The following is a 21314-nucleotide window of genomic DNA, read 5'->3' on the forward strand; positions in this document are numbered from 1 at the left end:
CACAAAGGGTCTGGGACTTGGGGATCTAACGGAAGGGAAGTTGAGAGAGGACTGTGGTTTTAACAAGACTTGCCCCAGTTGTTCAAGATGTCAAAGATAAGGTTAGTGAGAGAGAACTTCAAGAATCATAATTACAAAGAGGGCTGGGTGGGCAAGGAAAAGACACTGGACTCCTTTTAGAGGGTCGATACTTTTGGAATCTGCCTGATTCAGTTTCTACTAGTTGAACTTTTCAGGCAAGGTGTTTCCAAAAGATGCCGAGAAAAATTCTGTTACCTTAGTTATCCTGGTTTTACTTATGACCTGTTACTGAGGGTGAGGCCAAGCTGTCTGTAACGCTCTCAAACCCTTTGGAGGGGGATCAGTTGCTCTTCCAGAAGAGGCATTTTTTTTTCTTTGCCTTTCTTTGCCAGTCCTGCTTGTTTATTAGTCTGGTCTTCAACTACATCCAGCAGGCATCCCAACCAAAGAGAGCTGAGGCCCTAGCACTGACAGGTTTTTTGACTCACCCACATCAGACTGGTAAGTGCAACTCCAAGGTTAGCAACAAAGTGTGGAAGGGGAAGTCGATTCTGTCCCGGGATCAAGAAGAAAAGGAGTCAGAGGAAGGATGACATTTCACAAGATCTGAAAGCAAAGGAAAACTTCCTGCAAGCTCGAGAAGAAGGCCTGCATCACAGGCAGAGTATGGAATAGGTAGACAGGAGTTCGAGGATGCTGGTGGATGGTTGGTGGAGACTGAATATATTATGAAATCCCATACTATGTCAGAGTCACTGTCCTCCCCATTGTTCATCGATTTGCTCGAGTGGGCCCAGTAACATTGTGAGACTTATTACTGTGTTTGGCATATCGAATATGCCACGGGTAGTTTGCCAGGCTTTGCCGAGTGGGCGAGATACTCTCGGTAGCTTGCCAGGCTCTCCGAGTGGGGCACAGGAATCGAACTTGCGATCGGCCATATGGGCTGCGTGCAAGGCAAATGCCCTAACCACTGTACTATCGCTCCAGCCCATGTCAGAGTAAAAAGAAAAAATAAATAATAATAATTTGATCGATAGAGTGTGTCTAAAAGCCACAGCCGGCTGTGTGGAGTTAGCCCAAAGGGCTGGAGCACATACTCTGAGTTCTATTCCCAGCAGCCCAGGATCCCCTGAGCAGAGGTGGGAGGGCCCCTAAGACTCCTTAACCTCAGGCTGGGATTAGCTCCTTAGTCGAGTGTGAGCCTCAAACCAAACTAAATACAAGCAATAACACATTCCTAATTCTGAGGTCAAACAAACAAACAAACAAACAAAACCCGGCACTTGAGAAGTGTCCCATGATTTTCCTTTGTTTGCATGACTTTCTGCAGGGCACCCTAGCAGAGGTCATCGGGATCCTGGAAATGCTTCCTTTCCATTTGGAGAAAATATGGGTTCACAGAAAATGAATCACGGTGAGATTAGCCTTAGCCTCTAAAGCTAAACACTGAATCCCCCCGCCCCCCCCCCCAACACATCATAAAGAAGAGACTCCCCAATCCCTCATTCATCCTGGGGCCTTTGCAGAACTGAGACTTCACCTCCTAACAGGAATAAAGCTTCCTCAGGGGACTCCATGGGAACCAGGTACTTTGTAAGGCACTTAGTAACTTAACTAAATCTTCACAAAAATCTATCTGGGAGAAATAGTTATCTCCAGTTTGCAGAAGGGGAAACGGAGGCACAGACAAGTTTCCCGTCCAAGGGTACAGCTCAGCGTCCTGCAGCCTTTTCCAGGTTGGGATTCTCAGAGCTATTCGTGTGTGTGTTCAAATCCTCAGCTATCCCAGGCTCGAGTGTGCAGCGATAAGATCTTCTGGAAAAGCCAAAAACAAAAAACAAACAAACAAACAAACAAAAAAAGGCCCTTTCTTGAGCCATTTCAAGGATAATCCGATTCAAATCAAAATAAAAGACTCTGATGACCCCAGGTTCATCTAGAAGGTTCTTTAGCGGCACAGCCAAAACAAAAACTCTACACCGACCCAAGGACAGCAAAGGGGGGGGGGAAAGTTTCTTCTGACTTATATATGTTTTGTGACAAGTTGGTGTTTCTGAACGCTAGGGGCTCCCGGGATCTCTGGTTTGAGAGTAACTTTTCCTTTTAGAACTTTTTTTTTTTTTTTTGGAAGGGGGTGGGGGAAAATGTGGCCTTAATTATCCTACGTCTTAGGCAGCTTAAGGAAGGGGCTGTACTTTCGGGCTCTCTTCTGAGCCAAGTAAGGAGGTCCCTTCTCTCGCCCGCTCCCTCTCTTTTTAAAGGACCTCGTGAAATCAAAATTGCAGCAAACAAACCTCGGCGATCACAAGCGGCGGCCGCGGCAGCAGGAGGAGCAGAGAAGGAGGAGGAGGAGGAGGAGGAGGAGGGCAAGGGAGGAGGAGGAGGAAAAGTTGCGGCAGGACCGGCGCCCCGGAGCGGCTGAGCTCCGCGCTGCTCCCATTCATTAGGGACCCAGCTGCAGGGGGAAGGTGGCCCGAGCGCGGCGCTGCCCGCTCCCTCGCCCGCTCGCCCCGCCGCTCTCCAGCCCGGCTCTGCGCCCGTTTCTGCTCGGCATTTGGCTCTCTGCACCCCGCAGCCGGGGAATTTGGAGCGCTCTGGGCTTGAGAGCGGCGAGCTGAGAGGCACACCGACACACACAAACACACACACACGCACGCACGCACGCTCCGGGCTGCAGCCGGGGAGCCGCGCGCGCCGCAGCCGCAGCAGCAGCCGCAGCCGCAGCCGCAGCAGCAGCAGCAGCAGCAGCAGCCTCGGCCCTCGGGAGGCGACCCGGGGAGCGCCACCACCGACGGGGCTTTGCTGTCGCGGGAGGCAGCCAGCGCCATGCAAAACTACAAGTACGACAAGGCGATCGCTCCGGAGAGCAAGAACGGCGGCAGCCCGGCGCTCAGCAGCAACCCGCGCAGGAGCGGCAGCAAGCGGGTGCTGCTCATCGGCCTCGACCTCTTCTGCCTCTTCATGGGTGAGCAGCGTCGGCCCCGGACCTGGACCCCCCACCCCGGGCGCTGTCAGCCCGTTCCCCCCACCCTACACCTTAGCGTCCCCCCGCAGCCGGCTTCGGGGGAGGGGGAGGTTCTGGACCCCGCCACGGCCCGGCCTGCGAGCTGCTGCCGTCTGGGGCGTGCTTAGGACTTTCCCGCGGGCTCCTCCGAAACTGCCTCTTGCAAACTCCGCCGGGAGCCCCGGGTGGGAGAAGTTCGTGGGCAGGAGCGCGCGCGCGGGTCGGGGAGTGGGGGGCTCGCTCTTCAGAGCAAGGGGGACCCGGTTGCACCCCAGACCCGGAGCCCCGCGGAGCGCTGGTTGCTTGCATCCAAGGAAAATGGATCTCCCGGAGCGCCGGGCTGGAGCTGGAGCCGCGCCGCCTTCCCCTCGGCTGTGTGTAAACATCCAGCCCTTCCGCCCTCGCTGGCTGCGCCGCGCCAGGCGTGCAGGGCAGCGGCTCTGTGCAGCGGCTTCTCCCCTCCACGCACCCCCTGTTCCCTCCTCCCCGCACCGGGGCGGCGAATGGGCGCCCTGGGAGGCGCGAGGCGGGATCCCCACTTTTGAAAAGTTTAATCTTTTTTTTTTTTTTGCAATTCCCTTTCTGGTTGCCTGCGTTGCGCCGGGGGATCGTTTTCTCCAACTTTCCTCCTCGCCCTGCCTGAGTCGCTGGTGCCTGGGGAGCTCGGAGCCTCCTTCCACCGATGAGGAAACTGAGGCATTGCCAGGGTCCCTCTCCCCCGCCTCCCACGGGCATGAGTTTTTTTTGGGGGGGGAGGGTCACACGAAACCGGGGGACGATCGTTGCAACTTGGGTTTTCCCACCCAGCTAGGAGCCAGAGCTAGGCAAAGAAGGGGTGCGGGAGGCAGGCGGGGCCGGGGACTGGCGCGGGACGGGGACACGCAGCGCCCCCCACGAGCGCCCAGCTCCGAACTCGAACCGGTCCATCCTTTCCGGAGAGCCGCGGTGGGGTGGCAGGTTCGCGGGCCCTGTCGCCCGCACACCGCCCCGCTGTCGTCACCTTTGCTGGGGGCGCCTCCGCCCGCCCCCCCCCCCCCCACCGCGGGCCTCGGTTTCCCCGGGAGGCGAGTTGCTTGCGCGGGTCTGAACTAGATGCACTCCAAGGCCCCTTCCTGCATTAGCAACTCGGATTTGGGCCAGGAGCTGTGCTGCCAACTCTGCTAACTGAAGAAACATCTGTGTTCCCGATTCAGTTCCCCCAAAATAGAACTCCTGCACCGAGGCTGGAGGCGCGCCCCCCCCCCCCCCACCCACTCCCCGCCCGCCCGAAACGGACTTGTGCACACAGACCCGTGCACACCAGACACGTCTTGGCCCAGGGGCGCTCCCTCCCCTGCTTTCCGGAAGCTTCCGTGCCTGCGTCTCTGCCTTAACTTGTTCAAAGTCAATTCTGCGAGGTCTGGAGGGTGATGTGCTGCTAAGAGCCGAGAACTAACTCAGACGGGCGCTTCTCTTCCCCCCTCCCCCAACCTCCGCCGACCTCCCTATCCCAAAGGGTTCAAGGGAGTGGGGAGCCTTAATCAGAGGAGGACGACCCCCCCCCCCCACCACCACCTCTTAACTGAAATCCTACTCTTAGGTGCTGGGTGTTGGATTTGGGCCTAGGGGCCACTTTCCACAAGCGCTGGCTTATTATCATGCACAGTAGGAAGATTAGGATTTAAAATCACTCCCCGGAGCCCTGGCGATTGTAAAAAAAAAAAACCCCTCCTGCTGGGGGGGTGGGGGGCGGTGGGGAGAGGTTTGGGAAACACTGGCTCATTGAAGCTGTTTGCTGTAAACTAGCCTGGGGCTTCCCAGCCCCCTGCCTGGGTGTGGGGCTGGCCCGGGAGAGGCCCTCTCCTACCTTCTACTAAGATGCTTAGGTTCGGAAAGCTTTTATACAGTTTCATTGTTCTCCTCATCCCTTCTGCGCTGAGATTTCCAGAAGACAGTTCCCAGGGATAGCGGCTTCCTAGGCCAGTGTGGAGAGACCAGTGTGGAGGAATCAGCGCAAACATACACCTATCCACTGTAGTTTAACCCACAAAAGAGAACCATTCAAACATTGTAATTTTGTACTGAAGGTGTAGGGAGGTGTGTGTTTACACCTTTTAGATCTTCAGATGCTCTTCCTGCACCCCAAGCAAATTTGGTCGGCTTGAGCCAATGATTTTGAGGACCTCAAGAAAAAAAATACTCAGAATTTTATAGGAAGAGGCATACTATTAGCCATTTGAAGAGTATGTCTTATAGAGAAACCAGGTCCTTAAGTGGCTGACTTGTTCATTTCTAGTGTTCTAAGGGCCTCTCCTGTGCACAGACTCAATTGCAGCATCACAAATTTGATACATAACACATTTTATTTTTTCACTAGGAAAAAGCATCAGGTAGGTACATACGGGAGAAATTTCTGCAGAACTCTATTCAGCTTCCAAAAGAAAATTAGTAACACAACGCCCAATTTTAATATTCTATATACCACAGTCCTGAAAGTTGTTTCTACTTGGTTTGCTTTTCACTAAGACCGTCAGTTGGATTTAATTTTTTTATATAGTTTATTGATCATATGGTCTGGATTACAGGGTACTAGTGTGTGTGTGTGTGTGTGTGTGTGTGTGTGTGTGTGTGTGTTTCCCAAAGAGACAGGATTTTTTGCATTTATTCTGTCCTAGAAGTATACCAAGCTCTATCTCCTTGTATCTGGAAAAAATAAAAGCTGCTGTACTGTATAAGTGTTATGTAAGTGGAAATATGCAAGCAGTTTAACTTGTTTCACATACCTTTGGGGAATATTAAAAACTGGAAAAAACAAAAGTCCACTCTGGCTGGAAGGCCCATGGAATTTGGAGTCAGACTCGCTGAGGGAAGCTATCTTTGTTGACAGATTGCTTTTATAAATACAATTTGGAACTTTGCACAGCAGTTTTTTTTTCTAAAATTGATTTTGTTTTCGTTTCAATTAAGAAATGTTTGTCCTCCTGTTAGCTGCTGGGTCTGGCATAGGCTGTTCCTTGAAAGGGGCGAAGACTCTGCCCTGAGGCAGAAGGGTGGAGCTTCAGCCTCTTTCAAGCTAACTCTTCTCTTTTTATTCTTTTTTGTGTTTTGAAGATTCATATTACAGATGAATAGTTCATGTGTAATTGCTAAGGCAAGGGACTCTCTCTATATAAACACATTTTGTTCTGCTTTAGGGAATTGTATAAATCATGGACCCCGTGAAACCAGTGTATAATGTCAGCCTCTTTTTTTTTTTTTTGTATAAATTAGTTTATGGATTCTTGACTGTGATCTGATGGTGAAATCACTCCATTTTACAGAGGAGAACACCAGTGGCAGAGAGGAAGGGCCAAGATTCACAGTGAATTCTACTTGGTCTGATCACAGGTTTCCAGTAATTATGAGGGGAGTCCTCTCTGCCTTGCTTTCCTGTCTGAAGAATCTTGAAACTCAGATTCCCATCAGAAACTCATTCTGCGGGCAGTTCTGCCTTCTTCACATTTTCTGGTTCCCCATTTGCACCAAAGCTGGTGGATAAAGGTCTTCTTTTTTTGGGTCAGAGATGAACTTTCATTGTTCCTTGGCATTTGCATTTAGTTTTAGCAGAATAATACTCAGGGGTTGTAGGACCCTTTTGACCCCAAGAGATAGGGGTTCTCCAGAGAAGACTATGTGTGTTGAAGCACAGATGCTGAGACGAAGTAAAATCATTCCAACCTTTGCTGTTGCCCTCCCCAGGTATTTTATTCCATACCCACTTCTGCCCCCTGCACTTGGATGAGTAGGAACCTAAGAGACTGGCCTGGTGTTTTGTCCTGAGGACTCTGGGTAAAGCCCCTGGTCCTTAGTGGTAAGGAGAATATCTACTTCATGGCACTGCTGGGAGGATCAGAGAAGAAATATCAGATGTGAAAGTTATCTGAGATCTCTTGGACACATGCTAAGTATTTGTAACTAGAGCCTTGGATAAAGGTTTACTGATTTTCTTCATCTGTTGTGTCTTAAAGTCAGATCTGTAGGGACCATGATGTTCAGGCTGGTGTCCTGTGCGGATCCCGAACACTTTACTCCAAATAGGAGAATATCTCACATTTGCACAGAAGTCACAAGGCAAGTCGGTTGTGCACTATTGATCTAAACTCTAGATGAGAAAGCAATAGAGTTTGAGATATTGAATCCCCACAGCATGCCCCTACCCTTAGTAGAGAGGGTGCTCAGAAAGACTGCCCCTCATCTGGCATTTGTCGGTGGAAAGGAGATGCTTGGAGCCTGAGAAAGCGTTGGGAGATGGCCAAAGGAAGCAGGTTGTGATCTTTCTCAGCCTGGTACCTTGCTCCATTCCCTAACCAGGAAATAATTGAGTCAGTAAAGCAAGGTGGAGTCTCGTGAGGCAAAGGGAAGGAAGATCAAACCAGTAAAACCAGAGAATTTGCATGGTCTGACCCTGCACTATCATTTGGTGACTAGAACCTGGACAGAAGCATCCAAAATGTTTTTGGACATTACTTGATTTGCACTTAAATAGCTGAGATAAAATCTAGAACTGACTACATAGATGGGACGGGTACCTAAACACGTCATGTGCTATTATTTAAAAATTTACTCGTAATAATGAGAGAGAGGAAGGCAATGTGAAGGATAGTGAAGAGAATAGGAGGCTTGGGTGGAAGGGATTGTTCTCTTTTGCCTTCCATTGGGAGGGATGTGTTGAGATCCTTGAGACGGGGACGCAGCAGTCCGTGACTGATTTCTAGCGGTAGAAGCAATCTTTGTAGTTGTTAGCCGTGTCTTACTGCATGCACACATTGAGCAGCTGTCATGTATGACATCTGACTTTGTAGTCACCACATCCTGGCTGACTTTGAGAAGATTCATTGGACTTTTCTGTGCCTTGGTTGGTTTCTCGGTCATGGGCACAAATGGACGTTTCAAGATCATCTCTCAGGAAAATTTGAGCTTTACGCCATATTGCGTCTGGGGTGCAGAAAGAGTCGTGGCTTCTCTTGGGCCATTCACCAGCCATGAAATTGTTGTGACATTCACCACAGAATGCTGACCTTAGCTGAGATTCCTTCATACTGGAGAAAGAGCGTGCGTTGTGTTTTTCCAGAGTATCCAAAATCCAGAGACTGGCAAGAATTTTCTTTGCCTGGATGTGTCCTTTCATCTGCTTCTTGAAATTTTTAGTCATCACTTGCCGACAGGTAAGTAGGCACACAGGTGACACGTCCTTTCTTTCTGTAGCTCAGTCACTATGCACCAAGTTTCTAGTAACTGTTGGTTTTGAGAACTAAAGCTCCCATGTGAACCACAGACTAGAGACCCAGAATTTCAGTAACACATGGGGGAACTGCTTCGCCAGGCAGTCTGCTTGGGTTGAAATAAAGGAGAATCCCAATTTAGTAAATTCTGCTCTGGTGGAATTACTTTATTTTTGAACTCTCTTTCCTCGTGGTCCCAAATGGTAAGCTGTTTTCTGTTCATGATGCTTCATCCTTTCTTCCCTTCCTTGCTCTTAAAACTAATAGCCATACCCTGGGTCACAGCTGCCTTTGTGGGTGACAGCTAAAACCAAGTGGGGTCCTTTTCCACTTTTAGCTCTTTGGACTTCCTGTCCCTTTGGGATTCTTGACCCCTTCCTGAGCAGTTGTTTGAGCTGGCTCACCCAGATGGTCACAGCATGGGGCTAATGAGACCATCCTCAAGGGCATTTTCCTGAGTGGGCTGTTATATTTATGGAGGAACCCAACCCTGGGTGTCGTCTTGGTTCTGCCTTTGAGAACTAATAATTTATTTTGGGGATGTCCACTATGTCAATATTTCATAAACTCTACCAAGAGGGAAACCCACGAAAGTGTCAAACATAGATTTTTGGGCTGTTTTTGGGGGCTGGAGTGTCCATAGACTGAAATTGGGTCAAGGGATTCTGCATTTTATTTTGGTTTTGGCTTCGCTTGAGGTAGGAGTGGGGGGTTGAGTGCTGCCCAGAGAAATCCCTGAGCACTGCTGGGTGTGCACCCCTGTTCCCAAAATAAAACAGAAAAAAAAAAAGAGGGTCTGGGCTCTGTTTTAGGGAATTACTCCTGTTGGTACTGGGGGCACTACTGGTTGCTGAGTTCCAACCCAGTTGCTCTGCATGCAAAGCATGTGCTTCGGCCAGTTGCACTATCTCTCTGGGTCCTGGATTCTGCATTTTATAAAGAGTTTCAGGCAATTTTTTTTTTCTGGCTGTTTTAAGAATCATGATGTGTTCAATGGGCCTTTTGGTCCCTGTGCTGAGAGCTCTGGCATTATAATTTGTACTTTTGGGTGTGGCTGGTAAACCTGTTTTGTACATTGTTTTCTATTATTTATTGCTAAGTTTCAGAGCTACATCCTGACTCTGTACTTGGGTATCACTTGTGATGGGGTTCTGGGGACCACATGGTATTGGGGAATCATGTGGTACCAGGCAGGATTGACTGTGGATCCCCAACATAAAAAGCCTGGTCTGGCCCTTTGAGCCATCTCCCCAGCTCCATGCACCTCTCATTTTTTTCAGCAAATAAAATCAAACTTGTTACATGCAACACTTTCAGAAGGAAATCATCCCTCTGGGGACTCACCTCAAGTTTTCTCATGATTTTTGGTGCAGGGACTTGTACTTCCTGTTGCTGGAAGACTAGGATTTGTACTTATTTCCAGGTCCTTAAACCAAGCTTTGTGTAGTTGAAGTTGCCAGGCAAGTGACCACTTTTAGGATAAGTAAGGTGTTACCGCTATATAGAGTTTTCTATTTTTCTTTTTTGTTTTATTTTGGGGGTGGGGGTAAACCCCAGCAGTGCTCTGGGGCTTATCTTGACTCTTCCAGAATCAGTCTTGGATGGGACAGCATGTGGTGAGGAGGATTGAACCCAGTTTGCCACGTGCAAGGCAAGGATTCTACTTGCTGTACTATAGCCCTGGCCCTGTGAAATTTTCTTTTGAGAGGCGGAAGTTCTTTCTGTATAAGTGAAAGGAATAGAGTAGGTTTCCCCAGTAGACCGTATAGAGGAGCCTGGGGAACTTTTGTCCTGCCAAGGGTCATTTTGTTATTTGTAATGTCATCCCGAGCCTTACAATAGAGGCAGATGGGGCTGCAGGCAGCTGACAAGAAAAATTCACATCAGACCTGTTTGGTACCATGGCCAGAACCTGTGATTTCCATGTCTTATATGTCCGTGGGCAGAATGTTACCCAACCTGCATCAAACAAAGTGAGTCTGGCATGGTGGCAAAGTATTATAGAAACAGTACAAGCTTTGGGTTTATTTACCCTGATTTGGGGTTCTTTGGGGGAGACATTGGACCATACCCAGATGTGCCCAGGGTTTGCTTACTACTCTTGACTCCGTGCTCAGGAATTAGTTCTGGAGGTGCTTCGGAGACCAAACATGATGCTAGGAATTGAACCTGGGTTAGGTGCATGCAAGGCAAGGGCCTTACCCACTATACTAACTCTCCAGCCCTCTGATTTGGGCTTGAAATGCCTAGAGGCATAGCTGGGGCAAAATTCATTACAGATTTTAGTTTTCTCATATGAAAAAGTGACAAATGGAGTGACATTTATGGTGTCACTCCAGTATGGTGGTGCTCCAGTAAAGTTGTGTGTGAGCCTGAAAGTAGATGATAAGCTCGAAAGCCCAGGGACACTCCCTCAGTTATCATGTTTTCTGTTCTTTCCTGGTGTCCTCGCTCCTTATGGTTTTTTTGAATCTTTGTGATTTTGGAGACAGAGGTACTGAAATGATGTTGAAAATAGATGGAACGAGAAGCAGACTGAGGGAAGCCAGCATTTCCCATCCCTGAAGAGAAACGGGGACAGTTTTTCTGAGCTAGTCTTGGTATAGGGAGATCCAGAGATGCTCAGTGGCAATTACTATTGTCACTGTGTCCTTGTCAGGAGTATGTGTCCAATGAAAGAATGGTCCCTAGAACCCCGCTGACCTTTCTGCCATTTTTCTTTCCTCCTTTTTACTTGTCAGTTTGAAATGTGATATTCCTCCTGAGGTAATTCTCCAGAGAGTTCTAAGCACTTCTTTCTCTTGTCCATATCAATTGAGAGGAACAAGACAAACAGGTTTAACTTTTAATCCAGATCAGTGGAGGTTCCTTGAGCAAGGTCAGATATGTGGGGCAAGTTTGAAGGATGAGGCAGTTTTGTGATATATCACTTCTAACTGGCAACTTGTTCTAGAAAGTGCTTATTACCACTCAGATCCCTGCCAGCTGATTTGAATGGAATAGACGCCATCTTTTTCAAAGGATATAGCCCAAGAGAGAAGAAAAAGAACCCAGGGTTTCCAAGCTTATTTAAAAAAAATGTCTTTCATCCGCCTCTTGAGGGGGAAATGATTCTTTTGAGGAGAAAACTGGAGACCCAATTTAAATAATCTTCTTAGGCATTAATTGGCCACCCCAACATTCAGAAGGCTGTGCCAGGTTCTCAAACATCCGTATGAAACTCTCCTTCTCCTGAATCTGGGTTAAATGATAATTTATGATCTACATGAAAACTCCCTCATTTAAAACAGACCCTTAACCCAGCAAGACACATACAGCCCAGGTGGAAACCTTGGAAAGGAACTTGTTGATTTCTGTGCACTTTTAAACTATACATTGCAATCAGGGTATTGATGGTAAGTGTGTTTTTGAGGTTTGTCACAAATTAACAAAATTATATGCCTAGAGAGTTTTGCAGAGAAATGCAAATCAGGGTAAGCGCCTTGTCATAATAAGTGGTATGCCTTGGTTCCTGTTTATGTATCCGAAAGCATAGACTACAGATGATTACATTGACACTCAGGAAGCCCTTCTCATTGATGGGATATTTATGCCTCCAACCCCCATGACCTCCCCACCCATCACCCCTGAATTAGTTTGCAGCTTCAGCATAATTTCTAGAGAGCCTCTTTGATCAAATCTGTTTGTTCTTGTCTTTCGAGCAAAGGCTTTTTTCTTCTGTGGACGTTTCTGGAACACCTGCTAGATGCTTGACCCTTGGGGTTCCTTGCCTTGTAAGAATTACCAGGGTGGCAAAATGGGAAACAGACTTTTGCATTCTTATCACACAGTGAATGAAAAGTTCTTCCGAGAAGTAAGAGAGGATCCAGAGATGCTCAGAGTTGCTAGGAGTGATGACATTAGCTTGAGGGCAGAGAGTTGGGTCTTATAAGAGAATTAATAGTTCATCAGCCAGGAAGGGAAGCAGGGGAGCTGATCCTCACAGAAGAACTGGGAGATGGAAACAGGACCATATTTGGGAAGAGCAAATAGAAACTCGAGTGGAGGTATTGTATGTTTCCATTATGTGGGGGCCAGATGATGAATCTGAAGCTCAAGAGAAAGCGAGGTCAGAGCCCATTAGAAGGGGGACTGGATATAGTCCAGCAGCTAAAAACGTGGACTGAGCTGATAAAGCTGCACTTTTATTTTTGTTTTTCTTTTTGAACTACGGAAAAACTCAGAGAAAACCAACCACCGGAGTGTTATGTAGAGGTGAATTGCAGGTTCATATGATAATTCTATGTTGAAGTTTTTGAGAAATTGCCAACTGTAGAAGTGTTGTAGGTTTGTTTAAAGATTAGAATGGGGGCAGGGAGGGCAGGTCTGGGATACAAGTTTGGCAAATGAACATAGTTTCAAAAGGTATTTTTTTTTTTAAAGTATGGGGCACACCACACCAGATAGTGTTGAAGGATGGGGCAGACATGCAGGGCAGGGAGTCAAACTTAAGGTCTCACATGCCAGGTGTGTGTGTCCTCTACCACTCAAACTCTCTCCCTGGCGCCCCTGGAAATCCTTTTGAAGAGGGGATGGATGAGATTTGTATTTGACTTGTGAGTTTGAGGGCAGAAAAACAGAAGACTGATGCTGAAGCTGGCTTGGAGGAAGATGCAGGCAGCTCCCGGGCAATAGGTCTGAAGAGAAGGATGAAGGACATGATCATGGAGGACACTACAGGTCCTTCTTGATCTCCTGCTTGGGAACCTGTGAACCAGGAGGTGCCACTCCCTCCACAAACACTTTAAATACAGTGTTTGTAGATGGCTTATGAAATCTCCGCATTACAGGATTAGTAAATGCTCCTTTATGTTCAGAACCTTCGTAGAAAGAAAAGATTATAAATTACTCTTCAGATTTTTTTTTTTGTGTGTGTGGGGGGGGAGCACACTAGACTTTCTACTCCCCAAATGCCCTATAAAATAACTGGAAATGAGAAATCCTTTTGGATTCGAGAGCTGCTTTTTCTTGGAATGTCGTGGCATTTTAAGTAGTTTTGTTGTGATAGAATGTACCTGCCGTATGATTAATCCAGGAGTGAACATTGACTTTAGTGTATTCTCAAACATAGGAAAATGTTGAAGCACCATTAGTACAGTCACAGTAACGTCTCCATTGTGACACTTGTTGTTACTGTGTTTGGCATATCGAATACGTCACGGGTAGCTTGCCAGGCCCTGCCGTGCGGGCGAGATACTCTCGGTAGCTTGCCGGGCTCTCCAAGAGGGGCGGAGGAATCGAACTCGGGTCGGCCATGTTGGCCGCTTGTAAGGCGAACGCCCTACCGCTGTGCTATCGCTCCAGCCCACCATCACTACAGTCAGTTTTAGAATGTGTTCATCATTGTGGAAATAGGTCCAGGAGCAGCCATTGCCCAGTTACCCTCTTCTTCCTCAGCCATGACAATTAGTCAATTTCTCTCTCTAGAAATTTGCCTATTCTGGACATTTCATGTAAGTTATATCAAATAACAGGCGTGTGGCTTCTTTACCTGAACATGGTAAGATTTCTCCATGTTGTAGTTTATCACTAATTTCTTTCATTGCCAAGTAATATTCTCTTGTTACAGACATGCCATTCGGTTCACATGTTCATCAGTTGATGGCCATTTGGGTTATTTCCACTTTGGGGCTATTTTGAATAGCTTGACTATAGAACATTCACATCCAGATATTTGCGGGGATATTCGTTTTGAATCCCTGAGAGATGGATACCTAGAAGTGGGGGTTTCTAGGTCAGATGGTCCCTCTGTGTTTAACTTTTCCAGAAACTGCCCAGCTGTTCTCCATTGTGGTTGCAACATTTTAGAAATACCTTCAGGGTAGCTGTGTATGGGGACATAATAAAAAGTTTTGACTGAAGCTCTTTGGAATTAGCATATTCATGAAATCAGTATTGTGTTTTTTGTTCTTAGGGTGTGGTGGTGGTGGGGTGTTCCACAAAGAAATGTTTTGAATCAGGTTAGTGTCACTGAGTTTAAGACATTGGAGGGAAGAACAATAGAGGTGACTTAATGCTTGGTGGGCTGCTAGATCCTGGCTGAGCAATACACTTCCCCAAACCAGGATGTCACAAGCACATTCTGGCCTCAGCAAAACCACCTGAGATCTTCAGAGTTCTTTGAAATAATTGGAATGCAAATATCAGTCCTAAGAGTGCTAGATTCCTGGGATTTGCTCTGTAATATATTTAAAACCTTGAGATATAATTGTGCTAATGTTGACTTCTCTCCTGGGTGGATCACAATTATGTAAATGGTTTTCATCTCAGAAAATTAAAATTACCATGCAGCTCTTGGACTCCCAGACTGGGAGCTAGGAATTACTAAAGCATATTACACACAAGCAAAACCTTTCCAAATTAGTTGGTGCATCGAGCTGTAAATTGTCCTGAAAATGAAATGATGAGCGTGAAAAATCTAACCACGGTGTATTCAAGAGGGTCAGAAAAAAGTTTTCACTTCTATTATGAGAAGCTTTAGATGGTATCTCGCGTAATCCTTCCTAATGCAGAGTACAGTTAGATATTGGTATTCTGGTATTTCAACTCAGAGAGGGAAGTGGTTTGCCCAAGTTCAACAGCTAATTTGTATGAGGTGACTGGGATTTGGATTCAAGTCCCAGAATGCCAATGACTAATAATGAGTATGTGCCCGCTCAATCCTGTCTTGGGCTTCAGTGCTGTGCGTGCGTTCCCTCTTTCATCTTTTTAGTGAGCCCATACAGGCTTTGCATTATTTCTGCCAAGGCTCACGGAGCTTAGAGGAAACTCACCATGAGTTATGCAGCATTTGAGTTATGAAGCATTTGAGAGTTGGGGGTCAGACCTAAGACGTCTGCTCGTGAGACCATTCTTAGCCCCCAGGCTCCATTGCTTTGGTTCTTCCTGGGTTCTGAAGCCCAGCAAGTCCTTTGCCATGATTATTTGCTCGCTTTCACGTTAGCAAAGTGGGATGAATGGACTGATATATGAGTTAGAGCTGCAAGCCTCACCCTGGACTCTTTGCACCCATAAAAGACGACGAGGACCACTGCAGGCATCTCCTACTATTTTCAGTACTCACCCTTAGCTTACAGGACTGTACATTCATCCATGACTGACTTGCTGAGAGAAACTCAGAACATCAGCCTCTGCCTAGACTAGTCAAAGCATTGACCCTTACACTTGGTATTCCAATGCTGAGTGATATGGATAAGTTCAGTCCGATCTTGCTGGTTACTTTTACACTTGAGGAGGTGAAATTGTTACTTTCTAGGGTTTGTGTGTGTGTGTGTGTAGGGAGGCAGGGGTGTGCTGGGCCTCACCGTGCAAGGCATGGGCTCTACCATTGGACCACATCCCCGTCCAAGTTTCCATCCTTTGATGAACAAAAATAGACATCGAGTTTACTTGTTTAAAACAGTTAACTGAGATGACAGTGGGTCAAGAAGGAACGGCAGGACTCTTTGGTGATGGGAAAGTTGGACATCTTGCAATGCACTGCAGTCTGTGAGGGGTTTGGAGAGGAGGACCTCTGGGTCCTGGAATTCTGTGGAAGGTTTCCTAAAGGGAGAAGGGAGGATGGACTTGAACTAGGCCTTTGTCACTCTCCTCAGCCAGCAGTAGTAATGCAGACCTCTGCCACAGGCTGACTGCTGTGGTGTGTTACCTTTGGGTCACACTGAGAAATGTCACGCCTCTCTGGTCAGAGACTGGGGATGTGGTGCCTTCCTTAAGTGCAGTAACCAGAACTTCCACTAGTAACTTCTCCACAAATGACCTACATTGTTGTAAAGTTCGCAACCGCTGGCAGGAAGTGGCAGAAAAGCTGTTCAGCCACAGGCAGATTCCATTAAATTTTTTTCCCCCCTCTTTTCCTTTGGGCCACACCTAGTAGTGCTCAGGGCTTAGTCCTGGTTCTGCATTCTGGGATGATTCTTGGTGGACTCAGGGGACCTTATGGGGTGCCAGGGGGCAAACCTGGGTCAGCCATGTGCAAGGCAAGCACCCTCCCCACCATGCGATTACTCTGGCCCCAAGATCCCATTCGATTCTTGCCCAGAGTTACTGTCTTGGACAATTTGACCCCAGAGAGATGTTTAATACATTGTTTATCATCATGGTATTTGTCTTGCTGTCCTAGTGGCCTTCCTGGGTATGTTGGTGGTTTGAGTAGTGCTTCCTTTTGGCACAATGAGTGTACAACAGGAGCTTCCATGAAACTGTGTTTTAAAGAAATGTTGCTAAAGGTATTACTAAGCTATTCCAGTTTGTTAGTGGACTTCTCATGGAAATCCATTTGGAGAGAGTGATTCTAATCACTAGGCAAGGAGGATGCTGGGTACCTTCACCGTAGAACATCATAACTTTGGAACATCATTACTTTGGAAGGTCTGTGTCGTAGACCTTAAGGAAAATGCAGAGTTCCCAGTGGCTGTTTGGGGAATTTGAATGCCTTTCTTGAGTCAAAGCATTCCAAGTACAGGTCTTTCAGTGAGTTGTCTGATTTTTAAGTTGAATTTTCCTAAGGCCACTGGTGAAACTACAAGAGTTTTAATTATGATCTTACCTTCAATTATTTGTCTGTGGTTGTATTGGCCTCCGTTGTGAAATTTAAACGTTTGTTATTACTCATTCCTCTCACGGACTAGTTCCACCCAGTGATAATGTATGCAACCGAGAGAGACTGAATTTAAATATCTTGGGCTTGCCTCAATTAATTTTTCTCATTCTTCATCCCAGCTCTCCAGCTCAAAAAGCCAACAAAACAAAAACACAACCCCAAACCACCACACCCAGTATATCATTCTCCAAATGTCAGCCGGAAAAATAGGCTGGGAATGAACATTTTTGAATCCTTAGGCTCTACACAGGCACATTCATACACCCCAGGAAAGCCAGGAAGCTTTCAGAGAGATACCACTTGAACTGACTACACAGAGATAGCTTCTTACTCCTTCCTGAGGGGGGGTGAGTGGCTCGCTGGTCATTCCACAGGTGGAAACTCACACCTGTGCTTGCTCCTTCACACCCAAAAGGGCTGCATTCACACTCGCCCTCACTCTTATTTTCACCAGTAAGCCTAGAAGCATGCCAGCAAGTTTTAAATAAATTTACAGGCCTTGTAATGGGTTTCAGTTTGTGAGGTTTCCAACCCGCTTACTCATTGTCATTTCTTGGCAAATTCCAGGATGATAGCGAGACTCAGAACCTCTAGGTTGGAAAGAGAAAAGCCTGTACTTGATTGAAGATTTCTCTGGCAGGGGCCTCCAATGCACATTAACTTTCTTGAATTTCACAACAGCCGCATGAAGGAGGAGGAGGTTGGAATTCATTGTCACTGTTCTCGGAACCTGGTCAGGAATGCTGGTTTCAACTCTTTGGTGCATGGTGCGAGTGTATTAATACTTCAACGAGTTAATTACTAGCAGAGATTGTTAATCGGTAGCAGAGATGCGTGACTAAGATTTCAGGGGAGTGAATCTTGTTCCAGCAAGGACCAGGCACCCACTCGGATTGTAAATATGTCAATGAGAATCTCAGTCCTCTCTAAATCTGAAGGCTCTGAGACAGAAGAATTCTTTTGTCATTTTCATGCCGGAATGGAATAACATTTCTGCAGAAGCCAGTCGAGAGCAACTTCAGATTATATTGTTCATTCTTATCAGCCTTCTCCCAAGGAGTTAAAAAGCCAGGGAAATGCAACATTTTGAGTGAAGTAGCCTACCCTTTGCTAAAGGCTCTGTGTATTTCCCAGGCTATTATTGTAGGGCTCCTATTCAGCTGGGATTTGAATGGCACTGTGATTAGCATGAGAGCCAGTGCATAAAGTAGGTCTTTTTCCCCCCCTTCGTAAAAAGAAGTTTTGTGGCGTTTCTTTTTCAGACTGCGCTGGCATGAAGCTTTGACAAACACAGACCCCTGGAAGAGCTAAATAGGAATTAGAGCAGGCTCATTTTGTACCCATCCTTCCCACTTGGAATGCAGAGTAGCAACGCAGCTGGCAAGGGCACCTCAGCTCATGGGAGTCAAAGCAAGGGCTGAATCCTCCCCCAACTGTGAATGGCATTGACCTTAAGACTAATGAGAAACTGTATCTGTGGGCTATTGACCGTCTCGGTTTTCAGAAAAGTACAGATGAGACCCATCGGTCCTGGGAGTTAGCCGTCTACCCTCCTGCCATTGAGGTAAATACAAAGCACCCAAGGAGATAGAGAACTAAAGAATGGGATCCTGCCCTCCAGGGGCAGGTGAGAAGATGAGAAATAGATACACAATCAGCCCTTGGAGAAAATATGGCCAGGTGTTTTGAGCCGATAATTAAATGCAATTTTTTAAAATACAGTGTAAGTGGTAGCTGGATGCTGATCTGGGACCTGTTCCCAGCTTTGCTATATTGGCTTGGTGATCCCCCCCCCCCCAACTGCCCCCTGCCCCCATCATTACCACTTTAGGAATGATAAAATGGGAGCGACGATTCATTGCATGTCTACGTCTTAGAGCCTATTGAACTTAGCGGTATGGTGATCCCACGTATTGAGGAAAATGCTTTGGGTCTGTAAAGTTGGAGTTATATAATGAATATATTCAGAGGGAGATTTATAATGTCTCCTGAATCATCTCTCCCCTATGTCAGTGCCACTTTAAGTTCACGCACCTGGATCCCAGATCTGAGGATACTTCTCTATAGGTTTTATGAGCAGGATGGCCTCTCCTCTTCTGTATTTCCTTTATACAACAGGAACACTGAAATTATTTCTCCAAACAGCAATTCTGCTTCTGTAGATCTTTCTCTCAAGCACTACTTTTGTGGACCCTCACTGACTACTGAACAAATTTCTTAGTCTCTGAAGAAATCTGGCCGTGCTTTTGCATCCCATTGCTTCTATTCCCCCTTTGTACCTTTCACCCTGATATCTATTTGGTGAGGGTTCCGGGCTCTTTCCTTTAGTGCCATTCCTTCTTTTTGTGCAGTCTGTGCTGCTTTCCACTTGGGACATAAATCAAGTGCCACACCCTCCATGAAGCCTTTCCTGATTTCCTCTGGGAAGAATTAATTATTCTTCAGCCCCCCTAACCCTTTGTGTTGGCCTTCCCTGAACACATATTTTGGCGTGCTTTACAGTTTTGTATAGTTCCATTTGAACAGATGATGACTTCCTTGTAAACAATACATGCTCAAAAGTTTTTATTGTGGAAATGTCAATAAAAAGCTATTTTAGAAAATACAAAAAAAAAAAACCCAAGAAAAATAGCAGGTTTATTGCCTATGCACTCACCAATCTGAAGGTACCGTGTCTCTTTCTAGAAATAGCAAAATTATTATTAGGCATAATTATAAAGCTGTATATTGGGTGCTTGTTAATACTGTCTGCAAGTTAGTGTGACGAAATGGAAAGAAATCCTTTGCATGCTAGAGTTTGTAGCAGCTCATTAAATTATGCACTGATCCAAGAGTGTGGGGAGAATGTCACTAACTTAAAGAGCTTCTGGGCATTTAAACTTCAACTTTTCATTTACAGAGCATCTTTAAATTTGTAAATAATTGTAATTTGTAAACATTTGTTCCGGTTATGATTGCATCTGTTTTTGTTTTTGGTTTGTTTTATTGGTGTGGGGGAGGTCATATCTGAAGGTGCTCAGGAGCTATTTCCAATACTGTGCTTGGGGGTCATTTCTGGAGGTGTCGGGGGACCACGTGTTGCTGGGTCTCTCCATGCAGGCATGTTACTCCAGCCCTTTTGCGCCATTGCCCCGCCTCTTGACAGCCTTTGTCAAGAAAAATTGACACTGGAGTGTATTTAGAAGATATTTCCCAGCTCCACCTTGCCTTCAGATTGCTCTGAACCAGGAGCCCAGAATACTCCCCTCCAAATGAGGAGCAGGGGAATCTGAATTCATATCCTAACTTTATTATTAACCCACTAGGCTTTGTGGCCTGTGGACAGTTGCTCTGTGACTTGGTTGCCTCCTGGGTGAAATAAAAGTGACATCTCACTGGACAGATTCTCAAGCCTATGTTCCATGGGGACAGGTCTGCCCCTTAAAGTATCTTGCAGCTAGCACCGTTGGGGCAGAGTGCAAAGATTTTTCTCCTTTGCCTTTTTTTCCTTTGACCAGCTGCCATGCCTATTATTTTTACCACTAAGTTGAGAAGTATCCGGTCCACTGCTTTCACCTTTTGGGGAAATAGCAATCTGCTTGTAGCTGACCAATACGTGGCATACAGGTGTTTGCCTCCACAGATATTCATCTGCGTTCATCTTGCTTTACACCATTCTATGGGGGTGATACCAGTAGGCCTGAATTTCCTAAGAGACAGAACGACCAATCAGAACTCCTGGGGTTTGCTGATGCTCCCCTTTCCTTATGCTGCCCTTATGGTATCCTCAGGGAACGGGTGTATTAATTACTCTTATTTTACAGTTGATAAAGTGGAGGCATGGGGGCAGTAAGTATTAGGGAACCCCAGGCCTTTTATTAAAATAAAGTCTCACTAAAAATAAAATGAAACTTCAAGACCACTTTTTCAATCTCCTCCTTCCCACCCCCAACCAGCTCACCAAAGCCTCTTTTTTTTGTTCCTTGCTATCTATCTGGCTTCTGCTTCATCCTTTCAGTGATGGTGAGTGTCTTCCTTGGAGGCAGTCCTAATTGTTCAGAAGGTTATTTTAATCTAAGATCTATCTTCCTATAATTTTAACCCAGCGCCAGCTGTGTTTGGCACCATGTTAGTAATTATTGGCATTAATAATAATAATATAATCGGTTTTATAATTAAAGCGCCTGAATAAACAGTGGTGGTGAGTCATTTCAACCTGCGTTCATTGGGCATCTCAAATGTACCAGGGGCTGTGCTCAGTGCTGGCAATTTTTCCTGAGTCAGATGTGGTTTGTCTTCTGGAACAGAAGCATTCTTGAAGTGCAACAAGGAGGGAGTAGATTGGGGCAGATTGGAGCTGGGCTCCTGACGTTAGTCAAATCACAAAATTAGGACAAGTAAATCAGAATGCTGTTCCCCCCAAAAA

At 46.4% G+C, this 21314-nt stretch overlaps 1 protein-coding gene across 1 annotated transcript in view; it reads left to right on the forward strand.

Moving 5' to 3' along the window:
• Positions 1–2334: 2334 nt before the first annotated feature.
• Positions 2335–21314, forward strand: part of PLPP3 (phospholipid phosphatase 3) — an 84914-nt gene continuing 65934 nt past the window's right edge. Inside the window, exon 1 of the mRNA XM_056122298.1 lies at positions 2335–2989. Coding sequence (XP_055978273.1) covers positions 2851–2989 — 139 coding nt within the window. The 5' untranslated portion in view covers positions 2335–2850. The remainder of the gene's footprint in view (positions 2990–21314) is intronic.

The sequence above is a fragment of the Sorex fumeus genome, unplaced genomic scaffold, assembly GCF_029834395.1.
Source record: "Sorex fumeus unplaced genomic scaffold, SorFum_2.1 ptg000045l, whole genome shotgun sequence".
NCBI lineage: Eukaryota > Metazoa > Chordata > Mammalia > Eulipotyphla > Soricidae > Sorex > Sorex fumeus.